Genomic DNA, 15,428 nt, shown 5'->3' with positions numbered 1-15,428 from the left:
AGTTTGTAGAGAAACAGAGTAGTCGGTTTGAATATAACGACCACTGGTTTACGGTAGACGGCTTCTTAGGCATGGACACGTATGAAAGACAGAGAATTAGATGAGAAAGAGAAGATCAGAGACGAAATAATACTTGAACTGGAATATCAGAGTAGATACATGCTTTTCCTGGGAAACCCATCACCAAATCAAAATTTACAGATGCGCCACGAGTATGCAGAAAATGTAGGCATGTCTCAACAAGATGAAATGTTCCGATCATCAACGTAACTGCATAAAACGTCCGCCGTAGAGACGGTCTCGAGAAATGGGTCATGAAGCCTCGTTGAAAACCAGGCCAGTTGAAAATATCCAAGGAGGACGCGAAGTGGGAACTCTCGACACGGGAGACGAGAAACAGTTCAATCGCTTCCTCCATGATATTTCATTCGGAGTCAAGTGGGAATCCGCTGATACAATCAAGGCGGGGGCAGCCGACCAACCCATCGGATAAGATGGGCATGAGCCGCTTTAATGCTTCCGAGAGGAATGATAGCAATGTCATCCAGGCCAGTGAGCCAAGGTCTGATTTTTCTCCCATGCGGACCGAACAGTGAGCTCCAGGAGCAATGAAAGGAGCCACCGACTGCGGTGGCCGTTGAAAGGAAAAGCGCTGGGGTTGCGACGATCACTGCAGAAGGGGATCGCGGAAGTGCTTCTGGGAGTTGTTGGCTCTCTCGAGGCGAGCATGGTACCGGTTCTCAGACCGAAGCGCACGAGTCCGCTCGCGGCGCTCTGCGGTAAGAACAGTCTGCTTCTGGTGGTTGGTGGCACCGATCATACCAGTACCGCCATTGGCACGAGTAATGAGAGCGCGGTTCTGATTGCGGCCGCGGGGCCTTTCATCTTCCTCAATCTCCCCGTTCGCAATGGCCAGCTGGCGCTCAGTGCGCTCGTCCGCGCTGGGGTAGTTGTGCAGGTTCTGGCGATAGAACTTGGCGAGTGAACGGTGACCGATGCTCTTGCCAGATGGGAGATGGAGCTCATACTCATCCTGATAGATGACAGGTGCTTTACGGTGTGAGTCGATCTCATCATCCTCGTCTACCGAGGACGCATCGGTCTCCCACCCATCGTCATCCCCATCGGAGCCCTTGACCTTAACGCCACCGGCATCAGCCATGTCCTCATCTTCCTCGTCATCTTCTCCATCAGAATAGGTGCTGCGGAAGTCGTAGTATTGTCCAATTTCTACCTGCTCCTCCTCAGCTTCAAAGGCGATCATGCAGTGGCCCTTGTCACGCATGTGCGTGCGGGTTCCCTCGGCATTGTTGCGGACGGCATGGCAGTAGAGACATTCGTGATTTTCGGTTATCTTGCGGTAAAGATAGTTGAGAAGACCATCGAGATCGACGAGATAGGTTTGTTCGGGAACGAACATTCCATGGGCCTTGTACATGTGCTCAACATTGGCCTGGGCATCGGCGGAGTCGGCCAAACAGAACAGGCAGCGGGCGACGGAGAACTCGGTCTTATCGTTTTGCATCTCCACATCCTCATCCTCTTCTTGAATGGTGGCAGACTTCAAATCATCGGTGACCTTTGCAATGTCATTCTCGTTCGATTTGCTAACTGGTTCTCCTAGAGAGAACGCGGAGCTCAGGACTGATGCATCATCACCCTCCTTCCTCAGGCGGTTCTCGCGTTGCTTGTGTTTGGAGCTCTTGATGTGGTTCTGGTAGGAGTTCTCGCTGTAGAAAGTCTTCTGGCAGGGATGGCAGGTCTTTTCGAAGGAGGCTTTGGCGGCAGCCTCGGTTGAGTTCGCTTTGGCGGCAATGACCTTTTCGTTGAAAACTTCAAGAGAAACTGGTGGAAGAGAGGCGATACGGCGCTTCATGTTGTACAAGCTATTGGAGAAGAAACAGTCAGCCAGACGCTCTGTTATATATGAACTTGTCGGGCATCACCACTTACTGCCAGTCCTTTCGCATATGATCTCTCTGCGCCTCGCTCCGATGGAAAGCGACCAGGCAGGTATTGCAAGTGTAAGGAAGGTTGGTAGCAGATCCGCTGATCTGCTGAGTGGTAGTCGACATGATGAAAGCGCTCCGTCTAATTTCTTGTTAAGTCGAATGGTCGGGCTCTTGGTGGGAAAAATGTAAATGGGGAGCGAAGTTTTTATCGCGGGCGGGGTATAATGGAAAGTTCTGTCGTAAGTCGATTTCTCGCTTAATCAAGGATGAGGTTCCTAAGAAAATAGACCAAATGGCCGGGATGACAAGAGATATAACGATGGAACTATCTCAATCTTTGCCACACAAACGGAGCTGACAAGGTGAGTGATAGGACTGATGTCTTGATTTGCAAGCAACGCTTATCAACCGCACAGAACGAAAGATGACGCTTTTCCTTAAAGAATCACGCTTACCGCCTTTGGCCTCCACCCCATTCAATCCCCGTGACCGTCGGACAAATGTAGATCCGATATATGATACACGCGCTGGCTGCTCCGATGATTCAGGCGAGCTGAGCCTCTGCACCTTCAAGCCAATAATTTTTTAGCAGTCCCAGGAAACCCTTGATCGCCTTGGGAATTCGCTTGGCCTGGCTATGTGCCGGCCTCTTCCACAATGACGAGGCTCCACGGAGCATCTCTCGACGGTCCGAACCCTGCGCAGCCTGGCAACAGCGAGCGATCACAATACTGTCGGTCCAAGATCCCGCCAAACGCACCGGAAGTTATTGCCCAGAACACCGTCGAAGTTACGGACCCATCTCGGGTCCTACCGTGGTATCGGGATGAGCGTCGGAGGCGATTCAACGTGCTGGTGCGAAGGTACGTGCTTGCTGAGGCCCGGTGTTGACACGGCAGATGGCATCCTTCTCTCCTCGCCCCATGACGATGCTGACTCAAATTCTCCCAATAGGTACAAGAATCAACTGCTACATGGATGTGACGACCCAGGATGTCGAACCCCAACTTGCGCCAGTCGACGTCGGAGAGTCCGCGAGGGCCCGTATCGCCGCTACACGGAACTCAGCGCGCGAACCCTAGCTTGCTACCTCGCCAGCCAAGACGATGCAGAGAGCGGGTTGTGCTGCAACAATCCTCGGTACACATCCGAAATGACGATTCATGATTATCACCGTATTTCTCTCCAGCGATCCCGAGCCTTCCAAGCGCATGCTGCCGCCGCCGCCGCTACAGAGAAAGATCGTCATGATTCCCAAGCTGCACGACAGCAAGCAGACGACCTCAATACCAATACGTTCGAGGAAGCAGGAGGATCGTCGATAACCGGCGATCTCGCAGGAATCACAGCCAACGACACGCATCCAAGCACCTTCAATTTTCAAGACCTTGACTACGCTGCCGAACAACCTCTCAAAGACCCGAAATCCTTCACCCAAAATCTATTCGATACATTGTCATTGCGCATGGTAGAATGGCTTCCACTCCGACGCACAACTGAAAATTCACCGCTGGCCAGGGACCAAACAATTCATCCAGACAACAACCAGACACCAACTTACGAAAAGAGACACGACAAAGAAGAAGATAGGCCGAAACCAGATGCCAGTCGACTCACCCCTACGCATGCAAGACAACCTCCACCTCGCACTCCTTTGTCGCGCCCTTCTGGAACACAGCCTTCGGCCGTGGAGCTCACATTTCAAAACCAACAACTCAAGCGACTGTCGCTTACCGAATCGGATACTTGGCGACAGTCACCCCGGTCTAGCTTGGACGAGAAGAAGCGACCCGAGTACAAAAGTCATAAACTGTCAATGAACGCGCAACCCTCTCCAAATGAGTTTGCCAGCATGCCTTCCCCGCCGGCCTTGAAGCACCGTCCACAGAAACATCGTGGCAGGATGGGTGATATGGATAAATCACGCTCCAAAGACCAAGTTAAGACTAAACGACGTGTATCGTGGGACAGTGAGAAGCTGTTGACCCAGGAAGCCATTGGCGCTAGTCCGGAGAACGCCAAACCAAACCCTCCTCTGCCGGATGTGGATGTCGACACTCCAACAAACCGCAAACCAAAGTCGAGCTCCATGCGTCGCATGCCAAACGTGGCCCCGCTGGCCCAGTCCATCTCCCATTTCACCCCAGAAATCATCGATGGTCTTAGCGAAGTCATGATATCTTCAGAGGAAGATGCAGAGACTTGGCGAGAAGAACTCGACCGCATACAGTCCATGGGAAGCTTCGACAATCCGGACTGGAAGTTCGCAACGCCTCGCCAGCGCCAGGTATTCCCTTTTATCGCTCAGAGTGCATATTTCATCTTCAGCAGTACTGGGCACATCCTACGATCCTTCGGGAGGGACGCTCTAGATCTAGACACAACTGCCAACAAGATGAATAAACGCCTAGATGTTTCAAACCTTCAGGGGTCTCTGCAGCGCCTTTTTACCATCTGCCCTTGGGACATCGCCTTGCATAGTTTGTGGAGCTCGTTGGACAAGCTTTTCGTGCCGCCGGATGAGTTGACCTCATCTGGTCGACCTTCCCGTCGTTCGTCTCGGAGTTCTACTATGACCAGTTCCGCTCCCCCTGTGGTACGGCGACTGTCAGAGTCAGCGAGCAATGAGCACTTGTCTGACGCAGATGCCGCTTACATTGCCACGATCGCTTTCTTTGTCTTGGCCAGTTCGGTCCCTGATCTTGACGTTGGCACATGGCGTGGTATCCTGCGGATGCGGGCCGCCGGAACTGTCGCCTCTGCTGCTGACATGCAAAAGCTGTCTCCTGAACACGCTCAACAAGCAGTTGAAGCGACCGATCGACTTGAGCATGAGCTAGGCCTCCGCTTGATCAATCGTCTTGTACGTGCTCTCACAGCTAGACTCGCCTATCATGAGATATCCAAAGCTCGCCAGGTGTACAGCTTCGACCTACCGAAGCAAGGGAAAGTCAATGTGCTTGATCGCATAATGGACAATCTCAGTGAGCAACAACCTCGCAAAGCCTTGGAGAACCAAGGTGCATCTTCTCAATCCACCGGGCCTACCCCTCTCATCGTTGAGTGGCTCCGAACGCTGTTTCTACGCGAATGGGATGGTCACCCGGAAATGGCTCGTAGCAGTGCTGCTGGAGGTGCCGTGCAGATCCTGGCTCTGATGTACAAGGAGCGAAATCGGCTAGGTCTTTCCCCTGAAGACTTTCACACTCCTCTCCTCGCTGAGCGGCTGGACCCTCTCGAGATGCCCATTGCCTGGCTGGGGAGCCTCTCAAATAACCGCACGATGCATCTCCTCTCATACCCATTCCTCTTCCCGCCGTCGTCCCTGGTCATCTATTTCAGAGCCCTCAATTACTCGGCAATGTCCAAGTATTACGAGGCTGCGATGACCACTACTCGTCATATCACACAAACTGCCTTTAGCAGTATCCCGGTCGCAGATGACGCCGCACTTCTGGCTCGTATGAAGATCTCCATGTCCACGTATCTGGTTCTGGTGGTTCGACGAGATAGTGTCTTGACAGATGCGCTCAATCAGCTCTGGCGCCGAGAGAAACGAGAGCTGATGCGCCCACTCAAGGTTCAGATGGGCATGGACGAGGGTGAGGAAGGGTTGGATCACGGTGGCGTTCAGCAAGAGTTCTTCCGTGTGCTCATGGGCGAAGCTCTGGATCCATCTTACGGCATGTTCACGATGGATAGTCGGCATCGTATCTCCTGGCTCCAGCCCTGTTCCTGGGAACCTCTTTACAAGTTTGAACTCCTCGGGCTACTCATGTCCATAGCCGTGTACAATGGACTTACGCTTCCCGTCAACTTCCCGATGGCATTCTACCGCAAGTTGTTGGGACTGAAGGTTAAGGACCTTGACCATATTCGTGACGGCTGGCCCGAACTCACTCAAGGTCTAGACGCGCTCCTCACATGGAAGGATGGCGACGTGGGTGATATTTTCATGCGCACCTACGAATTCAGTTTCGAGTCTGCAGGCACCGTGGAGACTGTTGATATGCAGCAGGTTGGCCGTGACGACGCGTGGTCGGACGCCTCTCACCTTTCTCGACCAGCAGCTGTTCGCCCTCCATCCCCCACGGTAGCAGAAGCATCCAGTCCCGCCCAGACTATGCAGTCTTTGGCTACTCACCCACCACCTGTAACTGTTGCAGTCGAAGCACCTCTAGTGACGAACCAGAATCGAAGTCAGTTTGTTAAAGATTACATCTTTTGGCTTACCGACAAGTCGATACGTCCGCAGTTTGAGGCGTTCCTTCGAGGGTTCCACACCTGCCTCGATCGCTCAGCGCTGTCCATCTTCACACCAGAGGCTCTCAAAACCGTCGTCGAAGGTATTCAAGAAATTGACGTGGCAGAACTCGAGCACCATGCTCGGTATGAAGGTGGATTCGGACCTACTCACCAAGTCATCCGTGACTTCTGGAGTGTGGTCAAGCAGTATCCGCCCGAGAAGAAGGCGCAGCTCCTTGAGTTCGTCACCGCGAGTGACCGAATTCCCGTCAATGGTATCTCGAGCATTATGTTCGTGATCCAGAAGAACGGCGTAGGAGATTTGGTAAGTACTTGTTTATTCATGCTCTTTACAGTACTCTGGACTTGAATTATTTACTAATTCTTTATTCGCAGCGCCTCCCGACCAGTCTGACGTGTTTCGGCCGTCTACTCCTGCCCGAGTACTCCTCGAAAGAGGCACTGACCGAAAAGCTGGACAAGGCCCTTGAGAATGCACGGGGATTCGGGGTTGCATAAAAAGAGTCCTGGATTGGAATCAATCATCTTGATTCATACATACCCATTTCGTTGTTCCATAATTTCATCGGGAATGATTAAAAGCTGGCCCTTGACGAATACAATGAATACATAATGACTGCAAAGTACCTGATCCGTAAGGCGCAAATGGAACAAGTCAATAACTATCTTATTCGGATCTTATGAATCCATTCATAAGACGTGACAGGCATGAAACCACGTGGGTTTAAAGCCACTTCTTAGGCGAATCAGACCAAAGTAGAAATCCAGCGGCTCCAGTTTGGCCGTGTGGTTCGCGGGCAAAGTGGCGATCCCCAAAAGATTCAACAGGCGGAGTCCTGACCTCCGTGACTCTTCATCAGTGCCGAGCTATCCATCCATTGCTGCTTTTCTTCTTCGGCAATACTATATCTTGAACATACTCGCTCGCTACGGCCTATACAGCTGGCCTGATCATCGCCACTGTAAGTCATGTCTCTTTCTGCGCTGCTTCCGTCGCGTCCTTCACCCCGCTGCCCCACGTTCGCCGATAAGAGTCATCGCTGGTATTCTCGAGATTGGAGCTTTGGTTGTCAGAACTAACAAAACGTACCATCAGAACTGTCTTTACTTCGGACTCAATACCTAGTTCACAATGGCGCCTATTATCCACGCCGTTCGCCACGCGCAGGTACGTCAGGAATACCTGCTTCGAAGGAATCCGCAGTCAATGGCAGTCAACGCCATTGCGCAAAAGACCTCTCATCGCGGGAATATGCCGATCTAGAGCAAAATACCAGCGTATATCCCTACATGTGCCCTATTTAACCAATGGTCTCTTCCAGGGCCTCCACAACCTTTGCACCGCCAACCACGTCATCCAGGACCCTCTCCTCACAGTTCGCGGCCACGAGCAATGCGCGAAATTGCAAAAGTCCTTCCCCAACCACGCGCAGATCGACCTGGTCACCGCATCGCCTCTCCGCCGAACCATCTACACAGCCCTCGAGAGCTTCGGGCCTGTCTTCGAGTCCCACCCGGACATGAAGCTGATTGCCCTGCCAGACACCCAGGAGACTTCCGACGTGCCGTGTGATACTGGCAGTGAGCCCGCGGTTCTGCAAGAGGAGTTCGCCGGAAAGCCTGTTGATTTGGAGCTGGTACACGAGGGGTGGAATAATAAGGTGTGTTGGTACCTGCGCGATTCCGAGGTCTACATGCTTAATGGGGAATTCGATAAATAGGACGGCCGCTATGCGCCTACGAACCGGGCACTCAAGGAACGCGCTCGTGCTGCGCGCCGCTGGCTAAAGGCTCGGCCTGAGAAGGAGATTATTCTCGTTACCCACGGTGGTTTCCTGCATTACTTCACCGAGGATTGGGAGGATAGCAGCCAGTACCAGGGTAGGTGAACCTGCCACCGCGGGAGCATAAGCAAGGAAGCTAACCAAAATACAATTTTCTTCTGCAGGAACTGGCTGGGTGAACACCGAGTACCGAACCTACACTTTCACGGACGAGGCGCACAACGAGGATCTGGAGGGTCACGCTCTGGACGGTGACAATGCCACTCTGACTGAGACACTCGAGTCGCGGCAGCGCCGCGGTAAGGCTGGTCCTATGCCCGATCGCCAGCAGCAGAAGACATTGTACAAGCTTGGCACGCAAGGCTGGGACGACCAGGGCTTACAGATGAGCACTGCTGAGCGGGATGCTGCCAAGGTTCCTGAGGGTAAGGAGGTTGACGGCGTTCGTGTATAGAGCACGCGAGTCTTCAAAAGAAGTTGGGCTGTGTGAATATTGGATGATATTAGACATTGTCATTGTTCTCTGTAGGAGATCGAGCCGTGGGCATACACATCGATCCGGGTGTGGATCAAAATACAGATAGATTGATTGGATGCATATAGAGCAAAAGTTACTAAATATGGACCATTTCACATTATCTAAGCAAATTCCTGTAGAATCGAATTGTCTACCTTTGTCTTTTCTTACAGGCGGGGGCTACTATTCTATTATGATCTATTCTTATCGCTTTACAGGTTCATCTAGGGGCTAGTACACGAACAAAGATCGGACAAGGCGGTTCTTCAGGTCGACATTGTGCCTCGTCTCATCTTCCCTTGGATCGCCTTTGAGAGACAACATTTCACAATGGGTATTCTTGTCGACTCTCAATCAATATGATACACCCTCGGCAAGGGTCTGTACAAAGGTCTTCTGTGCCAAAGAACCTCATTGTGTAATAGACTTGGCTCGAGAGGGTATATAATGGGATTCAATTCCGCTGGAGTTGATTTCCAGAACTCAAGCACAAGCACAGGCACCATGGAAATCACAGTTACTGCAGTGTGCAGGTCAGAAGATCTGAGGGTGCATTTCTCTGCTGAGTTGTTCCACGGTTAGCCTTTTCCAGGTGAGTCCTCCTCTCTCTTCAGTACTAATGAGTGATTGTCAAGGCTGTCTTCGTTGACCCGCATATAACATGGAGTCTATACTATACTTCCATCTTGAACTATCAGGTATGTTCCTCACTGGGTGGAGATTGAACTAACAAAGGTTTCTAGGTTCCTGATCACTACCTACAGCATACTTCCTATCATGGTCTCCGGTAGGTCCCTCTCCAGCTGACAACTCATACTAACAACTGGTTACAGGCTACCTGTTATACAAAGAGAGCGTATACTCCTTACCATGATTCTTTCAGGTAGGTCCGTTCCCGAGTGACAACTCGTTCTGACGACTGACGCTGGGTGTCTTGCTATATGGATAACAATACGGAAAGGCACCACGCATAACCATTTACTGGTTTGTTCAGCCTTGACTTTTGATGCATAAAAAGATAGGGCATTTTCTATTTCCATATCCCTTTGGATGCAATGGATGAGGATTTACTGACAACGAGTACTAGACATTCCGAGTCGTTTCGAGTCTTTGTCCGATGAAACACGTTATGAAACAACCCCCGAGTATATGACCCGCCAGGTAAGAACTCTCTCTTCTCCCCGAATCCATCACTGATACATTCTAGGACTTTCATAATGTTATACATAGAACCCCAAAGTTCTCGTCTCGAGTGCCTCCTTTGATGAACATTCTGCAAGGTCAGTCAATCCCGTCTATGCTAACAACGACTTTAGATATGGTCTAGAACGCCGCGGTATAAAACCAGCTTTGCGAATACTCTGTTCAGGTAAGTCTGCTACCCTCATATATCACGGCTGATGAATTGAGTTTACAAGATACTTTAACAAACAGGATCCATGGACGCGAATGCGTTTGCGCCACCCCCAACCCAGGTAAGTCTTCACCCCAAACTGCTGAAAGCTAATAGAATGGTTCTTATTAGGTTTATCGCAGCCATTGCTCTCTCTGTTCGATGTGCAGGTAAGTTCACACCCAACTCCTTGTGGTGGCTGACGCAGACAGGAAATCCCTCTTGTCTGTTGATCGCAACCATTGAGTGTACAGTATCGCCCCGTCTTCAATCGTCATTAATGGTGGAGGCGCGGGGCCAGGCAGTGGGGGATGGTGGCTTAGAGGCCCCCAAAAACGCAAGTAAGTTCCAATATATATGCCTGTAATTGTGTTTGCAGATGCTAACTAGACCTATATACCGGGAATGTTATTTTGAATCTAGGTCTTCCTTGTTTGTCTAACAAATCTAGCGAATCATATAGCTGTCGAGGACGTAGATCGGTGGAAAGAACCTGCAGGTAAGGGGCCCAGATTTTGAAATGGATTATTCCTCGAGATGGGATTCTCTGGAAGGCAGCGAGATTTCGGGTACCTGCAATGGGGGGCATTGTTGCAGTGACTGTCTACGTAACAAATCAGAGGAATATGAAAATGTAGAGCAGACCCGTGCAGGTGGATACTCTCCGGAATCTTGGTGCCTTCTCTGACAGTAGCTTCTTCGTTCAACACTATATAGCACACACATCGTACTTAGTCTATGACAGTAACCAAAAAGGGCCTTGGAAACGAGGGCGCGAACAGGGCCATGCGGGTGGACGGTGGACCCCTCTATTTTTAGGTGCCGATCGCGCATCTCCGTGGCGCAGGGCAATTCAGTCGGCAGCTTGCTCCGCATGCTCTTCCTGATAATTCATATACCCTGCTCCCGTCTTCCGTCTCCCCATCCAGCACCCAGTTGACGGGCCCGAAGATGATTGATGAAAACCTGCCGAGTAAGCTCTTTCTCCTGTCCTGGACAGTTCCCTGGCTCTGCCCTCGGGTTCTCCCCGACGACGTCATTGCATGGACTGCACTCCCCGCCTTTCTTTCGGCTCCCCTGCAGCCCCCGATCGCTAATTTGTTCTCTTTCTTTAGCGTTCTTCCTCAAGAACAACTCACAAAACACCAATCAGAGTACCGTCTATCACCGTCAACATGGAAACGAGCCGGAGCCTGCCTATAACCTGCGTTACCTGGACCCAAACCTGCCCACCTCAAGAAACCGCTACGGCGTCGCCCTCTACGACCCCTATGTGCCTGACGTCGTATACGGCGAGGTCGCCGTGATCCCTGAATGGACTCAGCCCACTCTATCCGCCGATACAGTCCGTGCAAATGGCGGTACTGCACCTCCCCGGAGCCTATCCTGCCTACCGAATTCTCCATCCAACTCTACAACCCGGACCAGCAGATCGTGATCAAACACCAGCCAAAGTCATGGAACAAGCCCGCACGGTGGGAATTCGAGATGCCCCAGCGTACATTCAGAGTGCCCTCTACATCGACCCTCGATCGGACACAGAGTGACCCCGCCGCGGCGGATATAACACCCAAGCTACGGTTCAGCTGGCGCAAGGATGGAAAACTGTCCAAAGATCTGTCGTGTCTGCTGCACGGCAAATCCTCTACGATTACAGATACTCGTACCAAGACTCGGGAACCGGATATCACTGTGGCCCTGTTCCAGGGCCTACGCGAGTTAACTCTCTACGAGCCGAATCTCTATCGGGTGGAAATGGAAGACTTCAAGGGTCTAGAGGTCGTCCTTTTGCTTGCAGCAGTCGCCATCCGGGATATCTTCTTCGGCCTCGCCAAAGAAGCGTTTCACATCGTCGGCGGTGCTCCTGCAATCGGCACCAACAAGCCGCAGACGGGCATTGCCCCAGGCCGAAAAAGCCCAGCAACATCTTCCCAACAGCCAACCGTCGCAGTCGCCAACGGCAAACCCTCTCCGCCACGCCTGACCATCCCGCAAAACAATGCAGCAGCACCAGCACCACAAGCACAACCGCAACCGCAACCCCGCCCAGACGCCCAAGCAAAGAAAGAAGCCCAGCGCACACAAGAACTCCTCGCCGCCGAAAAACGCGCCGCGGAAAAAGCCCAACGCAAACGCCAAGCCGAAATCGACGCCGAAACAAAACGCCTCCAGAAACTCTACGGCCACGAGGAACAACAAGTCCGCGCCAACGCACAAGGAAACGCAAACAAACCATCTCCCGCCCCTTCATCACGCCCACACCTTCCACCCCGGCACACGGGTCCATCAAGACCGTACTCGCATTACTACTCGCAATCCTACTCGCCTCTACAAGCCCAACAAGCCCAACCACAACAACCACCTCGTCCATCCAACGCGCCCACCTTCGCGGGTAACCCGTACATGCACGGCTCCGCAGGCAACCGTCTCGACCCCCGCGCCCAATCAACAACGCATCTCATGCAGCCGCGGCCGCAGCAAGTCCGGCCCCAGTCCACGGTGGGCTTTTACCAAACTGCAAATGGCGGTCTAGCACCTGGATATCCGCCCGGAGCACTGTCGCCAGTGTCGCCAGTGCAGCAGCATCAGCATACTCTGACTCCGAGGAAGAGTAGTTTCTTTGGGTTCCGGCGGAGTAAGGAGGAAGATGGGGAGAGGCAGAGGAATCGGTTGGATAAAAAGCGGAGTTCGATGTTTTGATTTGATTTGGTTCTTTTTTTTTTGGCGATACCCTTATGATTCTTTCCTGTTTTGAGGTTTAGCTTGGGTTTTGATGTGGGGCAAGGCATTGGTGTTTGAGAGCGTTGGGTCTATTTGTGTATATGATGGTCTTGATGGGAGCAATTTGAATTCGTTTCTCATCCGTGGGTGACTGAGTTTGCTTTGGTAATACTCTAAAATGATCATTGATATAGTCGTATAGCCGTTCTTGAATGACTGACTAGCTAAGAAGGCATGTCTTAAACTTGTTTATCATTGTAATCCTATCAGAACTCCAGCATAAGACTACCATAGTTGAAAGGCAGCATAACAAAACAACACAACAAGACGTTGAGCACCTCCATCAACACCGACCAATCTCGCAGAGTCAACCAGAACACCTCAAAGTGTAACAGCACAGGCACTCAAAACACCGCCCTCTCTAACCAAGCCCTCTGTAACTTGCGCCGACACCCCGCGATCAATGCCCAAAATCATGAGTGCCTCCTTAGAGCCAGGCGCATCTTCCTTAGGCCCGAGGTCCGCGCTACCATCTTTGCTAGGGATACTCTCCGCCTGGTCATTGCCAGTCGTCAATTTCGGTGAAACAGGAGAAACAGTCATGAAGTTGATGTTGACGCCCTCCTGGCCGAGAAGACTACCCACAACACCAATCTTACCCGGCGAGTCATAGTTCTCGCAGATGAGAAGAGTGCCTTCGGGCTCGAATGATGCCTCGAATCGGCCCAGACGGGTAATGAGTGGCTGGTCGCCGGAGCAAGTGCCCGAAATAATGCGCTGGGCTGGTACTTGAGGGCCAGTACCTGATACATCGATAGGGCCAGGGGCGCGGGATGGAGCACGAGATGGTGGACGGGCAACAAGTGTGACCAGCGATGAGTATGACGAAGTATCAGCAGGATCACGGGAATGATGCTCGTTCACAAAAATGCCGCGCTCGCGAGCAACGAGTTCGGCATTCACGATGTTAATATTAATCCCCTCGGAGCCACTGATGGGTGCCAGTAGACCCTTGATGAGGGCAGCAAAGAGGGGCTTTGTGTTGTTGATGCTGGCTACTTCGCCCTGGTAGATGAGGTCGAATGTGTTTCGAGTCATAGACCCACCAGGAAGAGCGGCATAATGTTGGGTATATAGACTGCCGATTTTCTCGACAAGGCGCACAAATGGCTGCAGCTTTTGGTACTCTTCTGGGAGAATGAGAGGTGCATTGACAGCACTTCGGGGTAGTGATCCCTTTAGAATATCAAGGACCTGCTCGCATACATCGACGGAGACATTCTCTTGGGCTTCCACGGTGGATGCACCGAGATGTGGTGTAACCACCGCTCTGGGATGAGCAATCAGCTTCGCCGCCGTGGAATCAGCAACTGGTGGTTCCGAAGTAAAGACATCCACAGCTGCGCCTGCCAGATGTCCAGACTCCAGGGAAGCAAGTAGAGCGGCTTCATCAATGGTGCCGCCACGAGCCACATTCAGAATTCGGGAACCTGCCTTCATCTGGGCCAGTTCAGCTTCACCGATCATACCACGAGTCGATGCAATTAGCGGGGTATGGATTGTGAGGAAATCGGCCGATTTCAGAAGCTCTGGCAAAGAGGTGACCAAGGTTACTGAGGCTGCAGATGCCACAGCTGGAGATGCATAAGGATCCAACGCGTTGACTGTCATACCGAGGCCCTTGGCCAGGCGAGCTACCGTCAAGCCCACTTTGGAAGGATTGTTAAAGAAGTTTCGTGGTAAATAAGACCCATGCGACTTACCCTTTCCAAGTCCAATGATTCCCAGAACCTTTCCCTTGACCTCGACTCCGACGAACTTGCTGCGCTCCCATTTCCCTTGTTTGAGACTGGCGCAACCCTCGGGAATCTTTCGTGCCATGGACATCATCAAGGCAATGGTATGTTCGGCGGCGGCTCCAATATTACCAGAAGGTGAGTTGACCACTACGATACCCAGCTTGGTGGCCTGTTCGACATCTTCAGTGGACAAGTTAGCAGTATCCCTCGCGTAAGCCATCCTGAAAGATCACTGACCGACATTGTCAACCCCAACACCAGCACGAGCAACCACCTTCAGCCGCCGAGCCGCCTGCAGAACAGTCGCAGTGACTTTGGTCTCCGAACGAATCACCAGGGCATCGTAATTTGGAATAATGTCCAGCAGCTCTTCTGGAGTCAAGCCCTTGCGCTCATCCACATCGAGTGAACCCCGTAGAAGGGCTAGGCCGTCGGCTGACAGCTTCTCAGGCACGAGGACCTTTGGAGGAGCTTCTTTGAAGAACGGCATGTTGCAAAAGATGTATCGATTCACTGATTCTCATCCGAATGGATTCTGCGGAGGTCAATTGTAGCTGTAGGAGGGAAATTTAAAAGAAATAAGGAAGAGAGTCCGAAGCTGGGAGGACTAGAGGAGTGGCATTGTTTCTTCGCGGCAGGCGCGCCCAGCGATCTCGCAGTTGTTTCTGGCAGGGTAACGAATACAAAGAGAATTGGCCCAATGAAAGGACTTCAAATACCTCCAAAGACACCTTTCAAGGCTCCCAATGCAGTTACATCTACTCCGGAGCTAATCAGTCCGTCATCTATGGCGACACAAAAACGCGGGGGTAACAGCAAGTGGCGCTGTTGATTGGAGACTCACCCTGCGGTTTCGGCCTCAGGAAAAAGCATTTTGGTTTACCTCTGGAGTAAGTCGTCGGGGACCATATTCAACACAAACAAGTCTGATTCATGTTTATTTGATGATAATGCACGATTAGGAAATATCTTTACTTTATCATGTAGTTGATCCCA

The 15,428-nt window shown here is 51.8% G+C and overlaps 5 protein-coding genes across 5 annotated transcripts; 3 read left to right on the top strand and 2 right to left on the bottom strand.

Moving 5' to 3' along the window:
* Nucleotides 1-667: 667 nt before the first annotated feature.
* On the bottom strand, nucleotides 668-2,075 carry N7458_002415 (putative C2H2 finger domain protein; the record flags this gene model as incomplete). The annotated part of the gene is made up of 2 exons (XM_056905798.1): nucleotides 668-1,886; nucleotides 1,954-2,075. 2 exons carry the CDS (start codon nucleotides 2,073-2,075, stop codon nucleotides 668-670), a joined length of 1,341 nt encoding a protein of 446 aa, XP_056769905.1.
* A 534-nt stretch (nucleotides 2,076-2,609) lies between these two features.
* Nucleotides 2,610-6,716, top strand: N7458_002414 (HECT domain protein; the record flags this gene model as incomplete). Its single annotated transcript, XM_056905797.1, has 3 exons — nucleotides 2,610-2,815; nucleotides 2,907-6,522; nucleotides 6,594-6,716. 3 exons carry the CDS (start codon nucleotides 2,610-2,612, stop codon nucleotides 6,714-6,716), a joined length of 3,945 nt encoding a protein of 1,314 aa, XP_056769904.1.
* Nucleotides 6,717-7,350: 634 nt separating this feature from the next.
* Nucleotides 7,351-8,456, top strand: N7458_002413 (uncharacterized protein; the record flags this gene model as incomplete). Its single annotated transcript, XM_056905796.1, has 4 exons — nucleotides 7,351-7,386; nucleotides 7,541-7,879; nucleotides 7,940-8,099; nucleotides 8,167-8,456. The coding sequence occupies 4 exons, from the start codon at nucleotides 7,351-7,353 to the stop codon at nucleotides 8,454-8,456; spliced, it is 825 nt and encodes a 274-aa protein (XP_056769903.1).
* Nucleotides 8,457-11,226: 2,770 nt separating this feature from the next.
* N7458_002412 (uncharacterized protein) lies at nucleotides 11,227-12,612 on the top strand (the record flags this gene model as incomplete). Its single annotated transcript, XM_056905795.1, has 1 exon — nucleotides 11,227-12,612. The coding sequence occupies one exon, from the start codon at nucleotides 11,227-11,229 to the stop codon at nucleotides 12,610-12,612; it is 1,386 nt and encodes a 461-aa protein (XP_056769902.1).
* Nucleotides 12,613-13,014: 402 nt separating this feature from the next.
* Nucleotides 13,015-14,922, bottom strand: N7458_002411 (uncharacterized protein; the record flags this gene model as incomplete). Its single annotated transcript, XM_056905794.1, has 3 exons — nucleotides 13,015-14,342; nucleotides 14,397-14,612; nucleotides 14,670-14,922. 3 exons carry the CDS (start codon nucleotides 14,920-14,922, stop codon nucleotides 13,015-13,017), a joined length of 1,797 nt encoding a protein of 598 aa, XP_056769901.1.
* Nucleotides 14,923-15,428: the final 506 nt, after the last annotated feature.

Source organism: Penicillium daleae, assembly GCF_028827525.1.
Source record: "Penicillium daleae strain IBT 16125 chromosome Unknown utg000002l_segment0_segment0, whole genome shotgun sequence".
NCBI classification, from domain to species: domain Eukaryota; kingdom Fungi; phylum Ascomycota; class Eurotiomycetes; order Eurotiales; family Aspergillaceae; genus Penicillium; species Penicillium daleae.
The sequence above is the reverse complement of the archived record's forward strand: the minus strand, read 5'-3'. Positions and strand labels throughout refer to the sequence as shown.